A 20952-nucleotide genomic window follows, 5' to 3' on the forward strand; every position below is an offset into this window, starting at 1 on the left:
GTGAGATCATGACACTTAAAAATATTACCGTGAAAAAAAATTATTCTTTATTTTAATACAACATCTTAGCATGTTTTTAACATAATAATAAAAGGAAATACTCACCGTATGAGTATTTTAGCATTTGTTTTTCATCAGAGTGACAACTTTGCCTGGTTAGCATAATTACTCTTATATAAGAAATTTTTATATCTTCGATGAAATTCTAAGTTTAACCCTCGATTTAAAACACGGTGGCTGTCCAAAATCTATTCGCACTTCGAACACACGCGACGTTTCATACCTTCATTACTTTTTGATCATTTATTTAATGTATAAATTTAATACCTTTCGTCATATTAATGCATTAATTTTTTTATCGTTATTGCCTCCGTTGATGTTATAGTATAAGATTTTCAAGAGTATATACTTTAATATAATTTTATTTATCAGATATAATAACACATATAGAGTTTTTACTTTACATCGTATCCGAAGTTCCGATTGTTTTACAACTGCTATGAACACGAGGCGACGATATGAAAGTATGGATCCGCTTTTTTTCTCATTTGTTATTTCCTGCAACCGATTTCATAATTTTGTTGCTTAAGGCTTCTGCTTCATCTTAACAATTTATTCTAATTCTTGCGTCATATAAATTACGTATCAATCCGTTTAACTCTTATAAATTTAACATTTCAACGACAGGGTCTACATGTCTAGGAATTGAGGAGGAATCTATGTCTAGGAAACTTTGAAAAAATTGTCAAACCGTCCACAAAAAAAATACGTTTTTATATTACTAGGTGTTAGGTTTTATGAGATTCAAAAAAGACTCCTTTCCTGAAAACAATAGTTGCTCATGTTCAATCTCGAAACATAATACATTCTCTAATATAATACCGATATTACGCATTATATTTCCTTTTATGCAGCCTTTGGTTGTTAGCTAGGCCATAGTTAAATCATTTAATTAAGTTGAGCATATTAACTCCTTGCACATGTGCCCTTTGACGTAATTTCTCCGCATATTGGCTTGTATGTTATGGGACAATTGCTAGTGAACATGAGAAGTATACACAAGTAATCTGAGTTTACGATTTTGTATTGCAATAAATAAACATTCTCCTAAATTTTACCATTCTATAAATATTTTCATTGTTATTCTAAGACTATAGATTGTAATATGTTCATTTAGTATTAAGTTCCTCAATAAAATTATGGACAAAATCGAACTTATTTCAAGGATATAATATTTGTAGTATTTTTATTGTTCTGGTATATACTTATTTAGTTCGTTTATGGAAACACAAAACATTCAGACACTATAAATTCTATTACTTTTTAAGGGAAATTTCAGATATTATAAACATCTTTTAATAAAAAATACACTAACGGATAAGAAACCAATAGAAGGCAATTGCTCGAGTATCTTGAGTTCAGTAACTGAATTCAGTTGCTGAATTTAACACGATAAAAAAAAAACATTATTGCTTTTTACTAACCTATAATCTGCGCTTTTCTTATTATGGGTGAAATTATTAGTAGTTTTCATATATCTATTTGCTCCCGCCTGGACATACGTTTTTAAAACTGTTCTTAAAAAATTTTGGTAGCATTTTTTATTCCTCAACGACACGATCAACATTTTCAAAATTCCCTAGATAAATAAACTCTAGACTTCTAAATCAGGTGCTTGATTTCTTCATTAAATATGTTTTTCCAGTCTATATCAAAAGTTCTTTTTAGTCTTTGAGCGAAGGGAACCTGTAAAACCTAGATACTGGTATTAAAAAGATAATGCGAAAATAACTTTATGTATGTAAGGTTGAAAATTATATTATATTAAAGAAAATTCTTCTTTATTAATAGGATAAAAGGCCTGAAATATCTTGCTTTGAAATATCTGTTATGTAAGTTGCCCTAGTAAGGGACCAACTTTTTATGGCTGCGTACAGATTTCAAAACCACCTTATATTATTACTAACCCTCCATCATGAGACTCGTCGGACAATATTATACTGTACACGTTTTTCTACGGTTTGTGTCTATACTAAGGTCCTTAAATAATTTTTGTTAAAAACAACAAAATTCGAAAATGTTCATTACATTTTATTGTTATTAGATAAAACAGACGTTATTAATGAAAGAGAAGATTTTTTTTTATAATCATAATTAATTGTCATCATCTACAATCTATTGTGGATTATTTTTTAATGGAATTTAAAGTAAATTTCTGGTCAGATTGTATTTTGTAATGTAATTTAAAACATATTCAGCATTATAACGACAACAAGGTCGCCGAAACATATTGTGTTTATTGTAATTTACAATAACATCATGTACATGAATTTAAATACATTTAAAATACACGTGACAATAAAAGAAGCATGTTTGGCATTACAATTTTTTTATCATAAAATTTAGTAGTTTATATCAAAATTCTAATTCTTGTTTCTAGAATCACACATGATCACTGAACTAAATTAGCTGTGTAAGTGTGTGAGCAGTTAAGTTCACCACAAGTGATATTTAAACGGAATTTGAAAATATTAAACTTTCGTTTTAAGTAATAAAAAATATATTTTACTTAGAGAATAGCACAAGTAAGAAATATCAGCGTTCATTATAAAGATTATCATAACAAAACAGTTAAATTAGTGCCTCCATTCGATTTTATTCGACTGTAATATTCTACTATTTAAGTTTAATTACTGTGAACATGGTTTAACATCAAAGGACGACTAACATCTTTGTCAATTTTCAACTGTCAGTGATCTTGTTTATAACATCAAATAACTATACGGTTACATTTTGAATATGTCTCTTTATATTAAAAAAAATGTCCTTAAAGTAACTGATGTTTTAAATTAAAAGTATGCTATGCACTTTTTATTTTTTACAATTAAATATTCCATATTTTTTTTTTTTCATAAACTGCTTTCAAAAACCGAAATTAAAATGTACTTTACCGTTTCAAGACTCATATCCCTTGTTCGTTTTTAAAGTATTTTACTTGGTATGTAACATGTTAAATCTGTGCTTCCCCTGTATATAAGGTAATACTTGCGTCGGAAATGAGTATTTGAGATCTTAAAGATTGTTGACATTGCCGTCTTAAGATATTTTCAAGACAATGCTGACTTTTTAGACGTGGTTTTGCAAGTAAAAATTTTGTTATTGTAAAGTGCAAATCATTCTTTTTAATAAATAAATAATCACTCTATGTAAATATTTTTTTATATATTTAAATCACAGTTAGTGTACGTTATAAAACCTTGTACCATTTTAAAGATTCCCGTTTGTGAATCTTTTTTAGTAAACATATCGTTAGTCTTAAAAATTAAAAACCATGAAACCATTTTGTAATTCTGCTGACGCGTTCATTGTCAGAGCGAACATATATTAACTATTAGTTACTTTTTAACAAACAATTTTTTATAGGTTTCGGAAGAATATTTGCATGTTATATTGTGTTCGTGACAATGATGCGTGATAAATATTGCTGATGACTTAGTTCAGGACAAATTACTACTTATAGTTAAAACACAAGGTATTTGCAAATCTATATATATTATATAATTCTATATTTGAAAATTCTATAGCCTATCCGTCCATACCTAACCGATACAACGAAATATAACAACATTATTCAGTAATATCTAAGTGGACATAATATTTAAAAGCTAGCCACAGTTTTTTTTGAATAAAAATAAAATATTATAATTTCCACATCATATTTTTTTCTATTAAGTGCAAATAGACGAAACTATTATTGGTTTCTGTTATTAATTATTCATAATAAAGTATTGCTAGTTGTTACAATAGACCCTACTGGACATATACATGAAATATTAATAGACCAATGTTAACTAAATTCACAGGTACCTATACAAACCGTTTGAGTTTTGGAAATAGCTTCAAACATTTTCTTTCCCATTTATTACTTTGTTTAAATAGGCCTTGGGTATATATGCTTTAATCGAAGTAGGAGTTACAAGCACTTAATCGTCAAATTTCATTTTGTATAGTAAGTACCTGAAAGAATACCAGAAGCTTAAAATGGAGGTTAGATAAACCGCAAAGAAATCTCTATGCTTCTTCTTTTTACGGCCATATTATTACATTAGTTACAAAAAAAAAGTTCGACAAATTCAAATTGTAAGCACACCGAATTTTGCGATACTTGTCAGATTATTTCTGTCTATATTACAACTTCTGCTGAAGTAATAAAAATTTATTTTATTAAATAATAATAGCTGGAACATCACCGATAGTTCTATAAATTCAATGAATTATTTATTGATAGAGTGAACATTTAACGTGGGATTAGACGTCTATTGCGACGAATAAGTTTATCTCTTGTGACCCGGCTGCTTCGTGCTCCGTAACGAATGAGACCTATTCACGTAACCGAACTGAGAATCTACTTGATAATATAATTGTTAAGATTAAAATACAGTTTACATGATAATGGTATTATAAATACATATATAGATATACACATGTTTGTGTGTGTGTAGTGTTTAGTTTCAATTTGTTCAGTTTTACGACGAGAAGAAATATTGAAGAACTACCTATCATTAGGGCCTTTTCAAAACACAAACGCCTAAATTTATACATATATCAAACTTATAACAACCCTCTTGTTTCACCGAGAAGAGTTCATATGAAAATCCTAGTCTGAAATGGAAAATTTATTAATAAAAGTAATTGACTTTGCTTTCGTCTTCACCTTGAATGTTCCATAATCTTAATTAGTCTCGATCTATTTGTATTCATTAAATTAGTACCTAAGTAATAGGAGAATTAACTCTATATTATGGTATTAAATGGCAAATGGCAGCGCTGTTCTAAATTTATATTAGATCGACTTCTGATCGACTAATATACTTATTATCGATTTATATGCTCTCAGGTCCCGCAACTGGCTTAATTGCAATCAATTACATTCATAAATTGAATTCCTAATCCTATTTTCCTCTAAATACTAAGGCTCTGAACATAATTAATGAATTTTATATCATATTCACTTGATATTTCTTTTACTTTGGAATGTACATTTTAAAACATATATCTTCAAAACTTGGTCCAAAAGTGTTTCTCATTCATTAACATGTACATTTAAAACCGTTTTTGCGTATAAAATGCCAACATTTGAGGAATTAACGTTTTAAAGACAGATGCGAAACGAAATGCAGTTCCAGTCTACCGTTTGATTGAAATTAAAATTCATTTATAAATATTTTTTTTTACGCATAGCAATTTAAATTTATTCATTGAATTGAAATAAAAATGCTATCAGTGCTACCAACACTACAAATCTTTTATAATCTGTATACTAATTGTCCTATTGACCTACATTCCTGTAACACCTATTTCTAAAGTCGATGAAGCCTGACTACTGATTATATTTCGTAGATTAATCAAGCTGCCACGTTATCGTCAGTGAACTTTGACCTTTATTTTGAGCATACGATTTTATACTGTATACATTTTTTTCTGCCTCAAAAATATGCTTAGCCATTGACGGTCCATTATTCTCTTTAGTTAAACATACTATATAAAACGCTAGAACATTAACTTATCTCGATTGAATTGATTATATGCGGAAATAAATGTTGGCAAACATTGAAGGCATTAAATCATTTGCCAAACCTAACCGATTCATTTCATAAAATCTTTTTGTATTCTGTCAGTACACAACGCGCTCGGACATTTCAAACAATATTTTAATGACTACGTTACAATTACCAGCTCACCAAGGGAAACAGAAGCATATGAGCAGGGTAAAGATGTTAAGTAAATCTACGAAACGAATACTGAATTTTAAACAGAAAGTAAAATAATGAGTAAAGAGCTTTTCATGTTTGTTTGTGGATTAACATAATAATAAAGAATAAATACACAACTGTTTTTGTAGTTAATGTAGATTGCACCACATTCCAGTTGATCGTGGAAGTTTTTGTCTCAAAGTGTTTACAAAAAATTTCAATACAGAATTAATTGTTTCCATTGTAATTATTTTTTGTTAGGGGAAATGAAATAGGTACCTTGTTACCATTAAATTGAAGGTAAATAATCTTTTGGACATTTTATTTTAAAGGGGAATGAAAAAGTTCAAGGCACAACATTGAAACTAGTTTATTTAAAAAAATTATATCCATAAATTTTGTTTCATTATAATGTCATGCTTGTTAGACCGTTCCGTCTTGTGTATATCACGATGTCGAAAAACGTGTACAGGAGTAAAGTATCTTTCGTTTTTAGAAAAGACATCCTACGAAGCTTCGTAATAATTCTTAAAAAAGTATTGATAAAGATGGATTGTCACGTTAACTTTTCGGTATCATTAAATACAGGAAAGGTATTTCTACTGAAATATAACAATATCAGGCATGAGCTTTATCGTAAAAAATATAATACTATGTAAAGTAATAAAAAACTATTAACATTTTTTTCTGCCTCCGTTATTCATCATCTATTTTAACGAAAATGAACACTTCTGAAAACCTAAAACACAATTTTGCTCTAACAGAATGAGATTCGATCGTTCAACCCATTTTTCAAATTAATAACAGGTGGTCTTATAAAATCATAGGAATAAAAGCTTTTTGTTGTACTTACAACGTAATATGGGAACGGTAGATGTCTCTTAAATAACTTAATATAACTATTTCATTAAATGAAAGTACTTCCTAATAGTAAATAAATATTTTTTAAAAATACTTGCAAAGAAAAATGTCCCTTAAATTTTTTAAGTACCTACTTTTATTCACGCGAAGTTTATTTATGACACCCTTTAAAAAAACCCTTTCAGTGTATTTAAAGCTTATCATGAAAGACAGCTCCCACATTACTTAGGCCCTAAATTACTTTCTATTTTTTAACTTAACTACAGAAACCTTATAATATTATGGTGTTAACTTATTTCTAAGGTGATGGCCGGTGCGTGCAGCTCCATGATTACTGCCTCAAAATTACACTGAATGGATCTTTATGGTTTATTCGCAAAGTTCCATCATAACATTGAATTTCCCAATTGTGTTCAGCACGCCATATTTCACCTTGAAAATTTTACCTCGTAGTCAATATAATCGTAATATATCAGAGTATGATTTCTTAAAGAGATTTCCCATTTGGAATATTAGCATTACAAAAATAAAACGTTTACGTTTCTGTGAAAACGATATCATAATGTGGAGAAAATATGTAGGGTTTTAATGAGTATATATTTAGACACTTTCATCTAGTCTTCCTGTGATCTTGGTTATTGTAAATTAACCGAAACACGGGTCAGTAACTATTAAGATTTCAAATAAAACTAAAATAAAACAATATTGAACGTTGTTTGATAGAAAGGATAAATGTTTTATAGGAACTAACTTGCTTACATCTGATGATTAACCCACCAACCCCTAGTGGAAACCATTTATACAGTAATACGTTTTTTAATATAAATACCTCTAGACTTGAAACCTAAATTTTGAAAGCAAAAATACTCGTTACTCTATCATAAAAACCAGAACCTTAAAATGGCGTTGTTCTGGTTTAAGTATATTTTTATATTCATTAGATATTTTTATGGGTATTTGCGGAGCTTAGTTATGTTATTGTCGTACTTACATATGCTTAAAATCCACACATTTCAATATTAATAAGGTCAACTGATCAGTTAAAGATATGCAGCGGAAGGCGCTACCATCGCGTGCATACAGGGCAATACAATCTACATTTACAACGAGGCTAAAGGCTAAAGTACTAAAAGGTCAGGTAACCTATATAAATCAGTTGTGTAACATTAGGTTACCCAGTCGTTTTAGGTAATCCGAATAATGGTGCAAAGAATTGCAGACGAATAACCCGTAATTATGAGCAATTTCGTTTATTATGATATGAACTACGTTTTACATCATGTACTAAAAGATTATTTCGAAAAGTATTTTTTTATTGTAATTTTTGTTTGTATGTACAATACCGATAAACATTTTGGAAGTCAGTTTATTATTTACAGGGCTATGAAATATAATCCACAATGTTAAACTTAGGTATATTTATGAAAACTTTATTATTCATTTTTTAAAAGAAACAAATAAGTAACAATGTTTTAAAATCTTCGTAAGAATGAAAATCTTTAAAAAAGGTTGCAAGATCACTGATAAAACTTATATGATTACTTTTCCCCATAACTCTGCTTTCGTTTTAGAAACTAAGTTTTAAAAATTTCTTTAAAATAAAATCATTACTTATAATTTCATTTTTGCTTTGTGGCTATTAAAATAACGTAGACATCAAATCCAAATTCTATTTGTATTTGTGACATTCAAACATCTGTATTTCAAATATGACTATGTCATATTTCATTGTCAATTGTGTATATTGATCCATAAAGCCTTATCGGATTCTGTTCGAATCTGTAATCAAATCTGTGTCAATCATAACATCCCGATAATTAGATGTTTATAACATAATACCGCTATTAGGATACACGATAACTAATAAGTTTTCCATAATTGGGAGAGCTGTATCGTTTTATATGTATTTCTAAGCTTTACGATATCATTAATGATTGCACTTTTTAATACAATCGTCCTCATCGCAAACCATTTTTGCTTTGGTCAAATCCTTTCATAATTAATAATTCCAATAATTACCGGAATGCTGCAACAGAATAAAATCGGACTAATTAAATTATTGATACAAAATGATAGATAGCTGAAAATAATTTTGAATTGTTACGTGATTTTTTTTTAATAAAGTTAATATTTAACGTCAATTAGACCTCAAAATTATATATTTTCTATTATTTTTACTTTTTATAAACTATATTCAGCCAGATTTACATACATGGCGCTTGTTTAAAATATCCATAGAGGTGACTGTTTGTTCCAAGAAATCGAAAAAAATACGTTCCAAAAAGCGACCGGGCCAGTAGCAATCGTCGTAAAACAATATATTAAAAAAAGTTGGCCGCAAAAAATCTGTTATAATTTGCACTTTAAAGGTCCTAGTACTTTTACAATAAAAATATTAAAAGTTTAAACCTGAAATGGTGTTTTTATTTTTGCTAAACTGAATAGAATTTCATTTCGATTTTTTTTATAGAATTTATAAACTATATCGTTTTTTATAGAAATTATCACTTTCAGTCGTCTCAATAATATTATAATCTAATTACCTTAGAAATTGCACTATTTACACGACATTATTTTGCATTCATATAAAAAAGCCATTTAATATCAAGCGAACGTCAATACTACCGTCTGTTACTGTCTCACTTACCGTCTGTTCAAACAAACATACATCTTATCATAGTTTCAATAAAAATATATTTCAAAAGTAGACAAATAGTGTCATTTAATTATTTACTTGTATTAGACATATTAATGATATAAGATATTTAATAAAGGAACAAACTGTAATAGGTTCAGTGGAACAATATTCATCGTTAATTTATATGAGCCGATCATGCAAACAACAAAAAATATTTTTCATATATAAATAGGAATGTATAAAACTATTTAAAAGTCCCCATTTAAATTTAAATCTGTATAAATTGGTTCCATTTATGTCCAAAGCAAATTACTTATAAATTTCATTTAACACACAATAATTAAGATTAATCTTTACATTTGTAAAAACTGTTGCGAATAACAAATCCCTAGGCAACATAAAATGCTTGATAACCTTATATAAAGTAATATTAATGAGGAAATAAAATAACGCTTTGTCTGCTTATATTATAACTTAGCTAAAGAAGGTATCACTAAAATATTAAACAATCTTAACCACGGTATTCTGATATCTTAACATAAAAGGAATACTTACTCATAGTAAGAAAGATTTAAAATTTTGTTGAAAGAATACTAAAAGTATTAATATATAATATTGATAATTTCATTAACTGTTTGAAGATATACATTTGATAAATATTATACTACTAGGAACCAGGCCCTGTTTCGCACGGGTTCTTCACAAAAAATATAAAGTAGCTTATTTAATTTTGAGAATGATTAAACTTATATTATGATAACTTTCAAATGGTACTCCCAATTTAAATGATTTAAAAAATATTTTACAGGACTTTTCAGTAGACCTATATAAGATACAAAATTTCACCGTAAAGTATTTCGTTATACCTCAAAGACTTTAGTCAACGTATTCGTTAAAATCTCTCAGACGGCTCATGTTTTCCCGACATCTTAAACAAATATCGTTAATGAACACACAAGTAAATACAAAAACTTAACAAATTATATACTAAAACTTTCCTCAAAATCAGGCTATTGAGTGGTAATAACTGTTTCATAATCGGTGCAGTAGTTTTTCCGTTTATCGCGAACAGACAGCTAGACGAGGCGAGGCACCATGTTTTATAATATGTATTGATGATTTATTTACGAACCAATCATGAACTTTGAAAATAAAAGAAATATTAATAAAAAAAATATTAATAAAACCCAACAATTTAATATTCAACATGTTTTTCAATACTCCTACGTAAACACGCAAAAAACAAGGGTTGAAAACTTGTCTGTTTACTGAGTATCTGAATATTTCATAGGTCTGACCATACGTTCACTTCGTTATAATAACTGTAATATAAAAACAAAACTCTACTTACATATTAATCAATTAAAATATCCATGTACCACATTGTCTTTATGAAAAATATTAAGTTAGTATTATAAATATAACAGACTTAAGCTCGAATCACATTAAATAATAATATTCAAATAAAAAGATTAACAATTTCAAACAACAGTTCCATTATCATCAGATATAAATAGTCAACTACTGGGAATAGGGCTCCTCTTAATCAAGCCACTGAGTTCGACCTTCAACTCTTTTCTACGGATTACGGATTACGGTTTACTGATATCTTCGTCTCTCCTAACTACTAGGCCTTTACTTCTTTTATCGGTTAGAGGTGTCCACGCTAGAATTTTTTTTTTCCTATAGTTCTGTAATATATGTAGTCTACACTTTGCCACTTCAGCTTGCTTACCCGCTGAGTTATGTCGGTTTGCGTAGTTTTCTGGCGAATAAATTCCTTTCGTTTTCGATCCTTTAAAGAAACTAAATACAGCTCTCTTCATAACTTGCTGAGTGACTTCAAACTGGCGGAAAAACTTCACTGTTAGTTGCAAAGTTTTGGCTAGTTGTGTTCTAACGGAGTTTACAAAGGTCCCCAGCCCCAGTTCTTAATCTCTTCATCAAGTTATATGTATCTAATTGAAGCAAACTGCCCTAGGAACATATTTATAGGAGACTACATTCACGGCGATCAATTCCCGGTCAACGTGCTTATTGTTTATGACTTTAGTTTTACCCAAATTCATGTAGAGACTCATGTGGATATTTTACCCAAATTTAGGTGAATTCAATGAGACGACAGGCTTTTCAGCACTTTTTGAAGCTTTTGTGACATTCAGCCATTAGGGCGATGTTGTATGAAAATCGTAAGTGAGAAATGTAAGCGTCATATCTATTGATACCACGACCTCAGCAGTAAAACTTCTTGAATATCTGCTGCTGTGATTGCTGCATACTTTCAGCGATATGACGGCACCCTGTAGCCTTTTCATAGTCTAAAGATAGAATTTGATTTTTTTAATTTAAGTATTTACTAAAAAAATATACTTACATCAAAACCATATATAGTTTTAATGTATATTTGTTATTTTAAAATAAACTGAGTTAACTTTTTGTCGTAAAAGAATATTTGGTAAACTCATTTTTTAATCCCGCTCGAGACGGCTCACATTAATCATTTTAACCACATCTGCAAAGCAATTAATTTGTCGCTTTAAACTCGACCATCCAAACTTTTTATTTTCACAGTAAATAAATTTCACTTAAATGCACATTTTGTCCTCGTTTCAATATTTATTCCTGTAAATGATTCGATACTTTTATACAACAAATAAACATGTGCCATTTTGATTTGTTGAATATTTGTCTTATTACTTCTGAGTCAGAGATAACTTTGCCAGTCATCGTTCTTGTTTATCGCCCCACCATCATATCGGCGAGACTCATCGTATTTCTCCGTCTCTTGACGCATTTGCTATTTTCAGATCCGGGCACTGCTCCTCACAAATTTAGTTTGTCTGTCCGTCTTTTTTGAATTCTTTGTCGCATCCAATCGAACTGAAATATTTTGGAAATCCAATGATACTATTTCGTTATTTTATTAATTAATCCTTACATCTATGACCTCGTATTTATATCGAAAAATAAATACATAAAAGCAATAATAGTATTCATGTTTATCACTAGAAGCTAGTGATATTAATTTTAGTATGGTAATAATTTACTGAAGGCGTTATTGTTTTTTAAAATAAGTTATAGCGTCTCAAAAAAATTTCAAGGTCAATGTCGTAAAATTTCAGTAAAATTAGGATTGATCATAGATCAAATATTTCTCTGTAGCATTAATTTTACCATATGACAAAAACAAGAGTATTTCTTAGTATCTGCCAACGGGAATTAGTAGCATTTTGGCCGCGTTGCAGGCGCAGACACATACATACTACATCCGCCCACGCAAAAGTTGAGCACGAAACAAAACCCCGCTGACCGTCAGTCTACTCTCAGTCCTGACAAAGGCAGCTTCTCTTACAATAAAAAGAAGTTACAAGTATTACTTATAAAATAATAGTGTTGTGATTCTTTTTACATTTACCAGGTAAATTCATCTTTGAATTTTAATTCTTCTAATAATTAAATCTTTTAATTTTTGAATATAGTCTTCGGTTCATATTTTATATTATTGATACAATAATCAATGATACATACCCAAACTAGTCAATAAAGAACAAATAAAAGCTGTTCAAGAATATAAATTTTGATTTCACAACTTTTTTCGGAAAAATTCTAACAAAGAAATTTTATATTCGAACCAAATTTGCTGGCATAATGCCAACTCACCGTATCATTTACAATCAAAATAGGTGGTTTGCTTTCTTTTTCTAGTTTTGTTTATTTCTTGAACTACGTATCTTCGTATATTTTAATAATTATAAACAGTTATTTGTATAGTTTATTAACAGTTCTGGTAGGCTTTTAAATATTAAGGAATATATGGTCTTTAAAATATTATATAAAATTTTAGAACTTCCGCAAATTGAAATATGTCTGAAACTAAGACTCTTGAAGCTGGCCAGCAGCTAGTCAAGAAGACAATGGATGAATTGGTGCAACAGAGACAAACAACAGAAAAAGTAACAATTCAGGCCCGTCAAGAATTTCGAGAGAGCTTCCAAGAAAGTTATGAAGAAGAGTTTGAAGAAGAAACTTTCATAGATCAGTATGGTAATGAAACTACTAAAAGGGTGGAATCAAGCAGCGAAAGCAAAGAACACTCTAGAAGTGCTGACGTGAAGGTGAAAGCAACTGGTTTGAACGCAGAGCAAGTAAAAGCCCTGACTGACTGTGCCTCCCAAGCTGGGCAATTGGCGCTCGACTCTAAGCCAGCCAACTAAGTTTTTTAAATGTAATTATCTTTTACTATATTTCTTTAATTTGTGAGCATCACATAACACGAGTTTATAAAAGATACACCATAAAATATTGTTCCCCCTCAAGTATACTAAAATTTGCTTTTAAATAATAACACTTTAAATTTAGGCCATCCTTGTATTGTTCGAGTTACACGAAGCCTACCCCGATCGATTTTTCCCTCAATCCCTAAATACCTTATTGCCCCTTACTTATAATATAGCACTCACGTTATTAAATCCATTTGAATTCAAAGGTTAACTAAATTAAATTTGTTTCAGGTGTTTGAATGTGCGTGAAGTGTTCTCAAAAAGTGATAAAGACTGCGTCTTGTGTTCCTTCATATGTAAATTACATATAATTAAGCTTACATTTATTATGATTTAATAAAGAATTTAACTTAAAATGGTGTATTAAATAGTGTTGTGTTAGTAAGGTGCTACCTTTTGTGATTTAGTTTAGGTTTCATTTAAAAATGGAAGAGGAAGACGATGAAAGGAAAAACCGTCGACCTAAACTCGCGGTGATTAGCTCTCTTAATACTCGAGTCGTTCATTCTTCATTAGAGGAAAGCGCTTTACATGTCCGCGAACAAGCTTCGTCGGAGTCCAATGATATCCAAACATGTTCAAGCATATCAACAGCTCAGTACAGTGATAGGAGTTTTGTGTCTAAAACAAGCACATTTTCTCGAAGTGGTACTTCTAGCTCTAGCCAAGAAGAGGGTGAAATGGCCCAAACTACAACTACAAGTGGCCAATATTTGGCTGCAGCCCGAGTAGAAACAGCACGATCAATGGAAAGCCTTCGTCCGCGTAAAGATTCCTCACCGGCGCGTCCCTCTAGCTCATGTACCTCGGTTAGAGTGCATCGTAGTTCATTTTTAACAGCCAGTGAACGCGATGTTCGAGAAGCAAGGGGGGCGCCAGCACGTAGGGCATTATCCGGTGAAGATATGGGCAATTCAGCTGAGAAAAAACGAGGGTTGTTTGCCAGCACCGATCGTCGTGCTTTACAACAATTGAGCTTACCGCCTCCAGATCGACGGTTAACAATTCTAAGCCCACACAGTCCAATGGCGATTACGGAATTGCAGTGGCCCATTCCATCTGGTATAAGAGGAAGACGAAAGAAAGGAATGGTGCTTCCTAAATTAATTTTACCCCGAAGTGATTCCGATGGATCCGATGTATTTTTTGAAAGGTGCATATTTCTATTCATAATTTCTTTTATAAACAAAATATAAAACAGTTTAAAATTTTCCATTACTTCGAAAGGTGAGCGAAAATAAATTTATGTTCCGAAGACTATTAAACAACAGCATTCACACTACGATATTTCTGTCTTATAAATGAATTACCGCTATGAAGTTTTTAGATTTTGTTTATCGTTTGGAATACTAAAAGAAACATGCAAAGACAATTTATTTCAACAAGTACGGAATCGTAATTTTTTAAACTTATGGATTAAGAAATAATTAATCTTACAATGAAAAAAAACTTAAATTTAGGAGTAAAAGATATTGTACGAAATGACATACATACAATTAGTTACCGAATCTTACTCATGATTTATCTATAACTTATTAATGTTTGAAAGGTATCCAAAAATGCAGAGGAGTTGAATTATCATTCCAGTATCTGCCCCTAAAAATAATTTAATTAAACACTCATCATAGATTTTTGGAGTGATTAAATCTGTTGTATATAATAAAATCTCTATAAAGAAATTGTAACAAAGATGAAACTAATATCAAAACTGACTGTGCTGTAAGGTATAGACAAACATTTTAGTGAATATCTTAATTTTGCCACATATCACATATTACATACATATAGAATAATATACATTTAAAGTGTTCAGCTTAAAACTCTAAGTCTTTCTTTCCATTTTATGCAAATAAAATATTCATTTAGGCTACTGCTAATGCTACAAGTATGTATATAAAAGACGCATATAAAATTTACGATATATTTGAGTCACAAACTCATGCCCAGAGCATGTTCAATAGAAATGCAAGTAAGTATTGGAATCGTTCCAAGTCCGTGTACAATGTAAATCAAAAACACATCAGTCAACATTCTTCGTACTAAATTATATACATTTTATTTTTACTAAAAAATGAATGACGGAAATAAATCTTTATAGATCAACGGACTGTAAAGATTCGTGCAGCTCGTCTAAAGAAATTAACGTTTTCGAAGCTACAATGAAATATTCTTAATTAGCTTACTTAAGTACAATTCATTTAATAACTAAAATTGAGCTACGATGTTATATTTTTATAGTTACCATAATGCTCATTTTTAATCTATTCATTTTGGAACGTATTTTTCTTTGTTCTTAATAATTTTGATCGGGCAAAACATGAAGTAGCTTCTCTTGACTTCTCTTGACTAACGAACAAATTTACGACCATTTTAAGAGCACATATGAGTTGGGCAAAAGCATCAGACTATATGTGGATCTTGACGGACAAAAACCGAAAATTCCTCGCGTCGACTTTCACGGCATTCCACCAACGATAGAAGAAATAAGTCATCAGATTAAGAGAAAATTGTCTAAATCTGCACCAGGACCCGATGATATCCCATATATAGTGTTTAAAAAATGTTTATCGGTTCGTAAACATCTTAGAAATATATACAGTAAAATCTGGTCAAGGAAGCCAATCCCGGAGTACTTTGGAAAGCAATTTTTGCCCTTATTCCCAAAAAAGATTGAGTTTCGGATCCGAAAGATACTAGACCTATAGCCTTAACAACCAGTGTTTTATGCCAAACCACCAGAAGGGTTTTTACTCGGGATTTTGGGATGCCTAGAACTCAACACTTTGCTGCCGGAGAGCTTAAAAGATAATAGAAAAAGCGAGAGGCAAACTACAGTTTGTTGGATAGACTTAGAGAATGCGTTCGGGTCGATACAACACGAGCTAATGTTATTCGCGCTAAAATGGTATAACTTTCCAACAGTAGTTAGTGATATGATCGCGTCATATTACTCGAAATTAAAGTTTTCTAAAATTATTAAAGAAGGTCCTTCGAAAACTTTGAGTAACAATAGAGGACTATTTCAAGGAACATCCTTATCTCCAATAGTATTTAATATTGTAATTAACATCTTAGTAGATAAACCAATCAGCAACGCGAAAAATGGGGGTATCGGTTCAAGTTCAATAATAAATACACAGAATCCATCTTAGCCTTCGCTGACGATCTCGCAATACCGTCACGGAACCCCAAACACTGTCAAGTTCTATTGGATGATGTGGATAAATTTTGTGAGTGGAAGGATGGATTGAGGACAAAACCAAATAAATGTCACAGTCTGTGTCTCGATAGGCGAAATACAAATGATACAATATAATACCTCATATGATCCAGGATTATCCTTAGGCGGTCAATGCGTTTCTACGGTTACGGAAAATGCTTCTTTTAAATTTCTCGGTCGTAAGAAAGATAACATAGGTCGTACACCATCCTAAAAAGGAATAGCAGATAACTTTTTGCACGATCTTAACAAGGTCGATAACCAACCAATAAGTAACGTTAAATAAGCTTGAATCTACGATAATTATCTAATATCATAATTATCTAATATCATCGTTTGAATTCTTCCAAAAGACAAAAATGCCCTAGAGCTAGAATCAAGACTTCAATTCCATAAAGAGTTAATGATAGGAGCACAAAGTAACAGATTAGGGTTAGTATCAAATAGGAAGGCCAAAGATACGAACATAATAAATACCTTTATTCGGCAAGACGAGAATTCTAAATATAAGAAATGCAGAATGAGTGGCTACACATAGTAAATTTTTGCATCACATTAGCACTAAAATGGCGCACTTTAATTCATGATTGGTCGCCAGCACTGATAAAATTTTATCTCAATGCATTCCAGATGACTTTCCAAGATCAGAGTAATTTACTAAGATGGGGTATCGGTACCAAAAAGACTTGCTACATCTACGGGGAGGCTGTTGAAACCGCTAAACATTTACTGGTGGGATGTAGAGTACTCCTGGATAGTGGCCAAAACTCGCGTCGTCACGATAGAGTCTTAGAAACTATACGTGAAGTGGTTAATCTTTCCGTAGCAAGAGCGCAAAAGAAATTACCACAAACCAGCGATCAATAGGTTTTGTGAGAGAACACACTAGGGCTACAAAATCAAACGTCAAGCCTTACTCTATGATTAAAGCGGCTTCAGATTGGACTATAATGATCGATACGTATGAGAAACAATATAAAATCCCAGAGAATATTTGTACGACGGCGTCCAGACCGGACAAATTTTTATATTCGCAAAATTTAAAGCATGTTGTGAAAATAGAGCTCACGGTTCGTTGGGAAACCAACATCCCCAAAAGACCATGCCATCAAGGTCGCCAGGTATTACGAACTCACTAACGAACTCACTAAGAATAGGTTCGTTGTAAATTTGTACGCGGTAGAAGTAGCAGCGAGAGGTATAACAGCCAAATTTCTCTACAACCTGCTAAAAGAAATGGGCCTGTCAGAAACTAACATCAGTTCATTCTTGGAACGTGCGTCGAAGGTAGCCCTAGCAGGTTCTTTTCAAATGCAAATTTGACCCTATTATGCAAGTATTATTTAAAGAAATAAATTGTCTCAAACGATATCAAGTGTTTGACGAAAATGATTCTGTAGTAGTTACATCATTACTTAGATATGATTATATCAATGATGAAAACGTTTATCGAACAACCAACATGATACTCGAAGATTATCATAAATTTTTTATCAAACAGATAAAACTGGAGTGCTTCCTTTACTACTATAATAAAAAATGTGATAATGTTAACAAATTCAATATTGATATTTGTTAGATAAAATATTAATATGAATGGTACATTTGTAAAGTGTAATTGTAAGTAAAGTTTATCAGATTAAAAGTAGGCCTACTGTAGTATGAAAACGAGACATAGATAATTTATTTCTTGAATCTCAAAAATCTCCAAAACTAAGCGGTGAAAAAGATCAATCTAAGTTACTTTTAATTTTACTGAAATTATGTTTTTTTGTTACATGTTCCAGACACATTTAAGTAATTAAAATTTTAACAGGTTGTTATAAAAAAGCTATATTAAAATAAAAAAAATCACTACGTACTAAATTTATCTGCAACATGAAAATTTAATTGATAAAATAGTACCTTTATATATATTTGAATACTGCCAAGAAAATAATATCAAGAGTGACATAAATGTTACAAAATTTCATACAACAAAAGAAATATTCATTCAAAAACGTTACTGGTGGTAGCAAAACAGCGCATAATAAGTTTGCTAGTAAGGCACTGTGTGAACAGTTGGCCGTTCGGTAAACATTAAGTACATACCTCTACAGAAATAGCAGCGTGTCATCCGAAAGGTATGTCATACAGCTTTATATAGCAGCTCTAGCGAAAGGTTTTAGAAACGGAATTCATTTAACCAAATAAAACGTGTTGTACTCGTTCAAATATAGATATTTCATTTCATGCCAATAAAAGTTTAACTAACGAAAAATTTTTGATACTTTTACATAGCATGAAATCTTTCAACGATGTATATAAATAAAAATAGAATTGAAAATATTGAAAACAATATTTCATGCGAATATGTTTCCAAATAATAACAAATGAGGATCAGCGCCACCCAAGCGGACTTGATCAAATAAATCCGACTACAATTCCTCGAACAACTCCATTTCGGAGAACTGTTCCGCCGTTTATAATACAATTGTATATCTTAATATTGAAGATTATACATTAGGAAATACTAAACTATTTCTATATTCAAATTTCTTTGTTGCTCGATATTTTAATTCAGTCTTAATAAATTTTATATATTTTACATATCATACGTGCCATTAACTTTTTACTAATATATTATATTTTTGCTAAAAAAGTTACGGAGTTAAATTTAATCATCATACTCGAAGCTCCTTTTTAATATGAAAGCGTAACAGTAATTGAAAATATTGATCAGGCCGGAACAGAACGTGAGGCCGGAGAACAAAATATAAAATACGTAATGCATGGAACAATTTGTTATGCATACTTTTAAAATATAGACTAAAAAAAATGTTTTTACAGATTGTTTTAATATCAAATATCTATTAAAGATATTATGTTATTTGGTTATGTATTTTTAAAAAAGAAAAAATAATCCGATATCATTTTAAATCCATATAAAGGTAAAATCATTATGACACACTGCATTTTATTTTCTACATTTTTTCTTTACAATACCTTGCGTAACGTTTACGTTCTATAATGAGGATATTAAAAAAATAGTTTTTACTGCAATCATTAAATACTTCTATTGAATTTAGAAAAGAGACTCTATTTAATCAACATCATAATGCGCTCTAATGTATTCAGTGACAATCATTTGTTATGTACAATCCTCTTACAGAATCCTCAAAGTGATTTTGGGCTTCCATTATTAAATAAAGAAAAGTATTGTGTGAAATGAGAAACTGTTTTTTTAGAATTGAATTGAATTTATAATATCCAAGAAAGAGAGGAATAATAATGAAATTGTATTAGCAATGTAACATTTTTGTAGTATATATATCAATCTTAGTATATTTTCTCTATAACAAAGAATTAAATACTATTTATATATATATATATTTCAATCACCCTTATATATAAAATGAATTTAGTGTTTTATTTAAACATATTATCAATTCATAAGTTTTTTTTGTAAGGACGGCATCTCAATCAGGCTACAACACTAAAATAGAATGAAATCAGTCTTTGAGATAGGATTACAGTTTGTAATAGCAGTAAAGCTTTTTGTCCCGGTGTGGATTAATTTGTAAAAACTATGAAATGAATTAAATTGATAATCCAGATTTAATATGTACAAAAGTAATATCTCTAAGTGATACATGTGTATACAATATTGTTCTCGTATTACTAACAATGTCAGAAATACATTTGATATCTAATGGTATTGAATATCTGAAAATGTTCGCACATTTCTCATATCTCACATTCGTTTGGGCATGATGAATATTCTTAACCGAACCAATAAAACACGCGAGTCGTAATTTATATTACGGAAAACAATTGGATATAATTCCCTTCATTTATAGTCGACATCGTTACTCTTCGATTAATTTCACTTTTGTTATGTATTTATATGACTTTATTTTGCTGAATGACCATTAAGTGAGAACGTTAAATTTAAAATAGTAGTTGATATTCTCGAGTTCGTCCTTTTCACTGGCATTTTTGCTGGAATATTTTAATAATATTAAGATACAAGCAGGTGTGTTTTATAATTTAATTATAAGTTAACATTAAAAATATATTATTTAGTTATTTAGTTTTATACTGCTGCTTCTAATTAATTTTATATTCAACTTGGTAACAAAAATAATTTCGGCAGAAGTTAACCAAAATATGTCACCTAATTGTCACTATCTATTTTTATCTGTCTCACGCGAAGCAAAC

The 20952-nt window shown here is 30.3% G+C and overlaps 2 protein-coding genes and 1 long non-coding RNA gene across 10 annotated transcripts in view; 2 read left to right on the forward strand and 1 right to left on the reverse strand.

Moving 5' to 3' along the window:
• Nucleotides 1-20952, forward strand: part of LOC116765445 (cAMP-specific 3',5'-cyclic phosphodiesterase) — a 225138-nt gene that overhangs the window by 138361 nt on the left and 65825 nt on the right. For 2 of the 8 annotated variants that reach the window (XM_032654870.2, XM_032654871.2), the window contains exon 1: nt 13957-14685. The exons of the other annotated variants lie outside the window; for them this stretch is intronic. In XM_032654870.2, the coding sequence (XP_032510761.1) occupies nt 13958-14685 (728 nt within the window). In that variant the 5' untranslated portion in view covers nt 13957. Of the gene's footprint in view, nt 1-13956; nt 14686-20952 lie in introns of those variants that run through there. 8 annotated transcript variants of the gene reach the window in all.
• On the reverse strand, nt 10434-12160 carry LOC133319012 (uncharacterized). The gene is made up of 2 exons (XR_009752722.1): nt 11627-12160; nt 10434-11099 (listed from the first exon to the last, which is right to left on the reverse strand). It is a non-coding gene; the product is annotated as an uncharacterized LOC133319012 (long non-coding RNA).
• Nucleotides 12507-13888, forward strand: LOC116765448 (uncharacterized). Its single transcript, XM_032654883.2, has 3 exons — nt 12507-12670; nt 13097-13477; nt 13764-13888. Exon 2 carries the CDS (start codon nt 13116-13118, stop codon nt 13464-13466), a length of 351 nt encoding a protein of 116 aa, XP_032510774.1. The 5' UTR covers nt 12507-12670; nt 13097-13115; the 3' UTR covers nt 13467-13477; nt 13764-13888.

Source organism: Danaus plexippus, chromosome 11 (assembly GCF_018135715.1).
Source record: "Danaus plexippus chromosome 11, MEX_DaPlex, whole genome shotgun sequence".
Lineage (NCBI taxonomy): Eukaryota > Metazoa > Arthropoda > Insecta > Lepidoptera > Nymphalidae > Danaus > Danaus plexippus.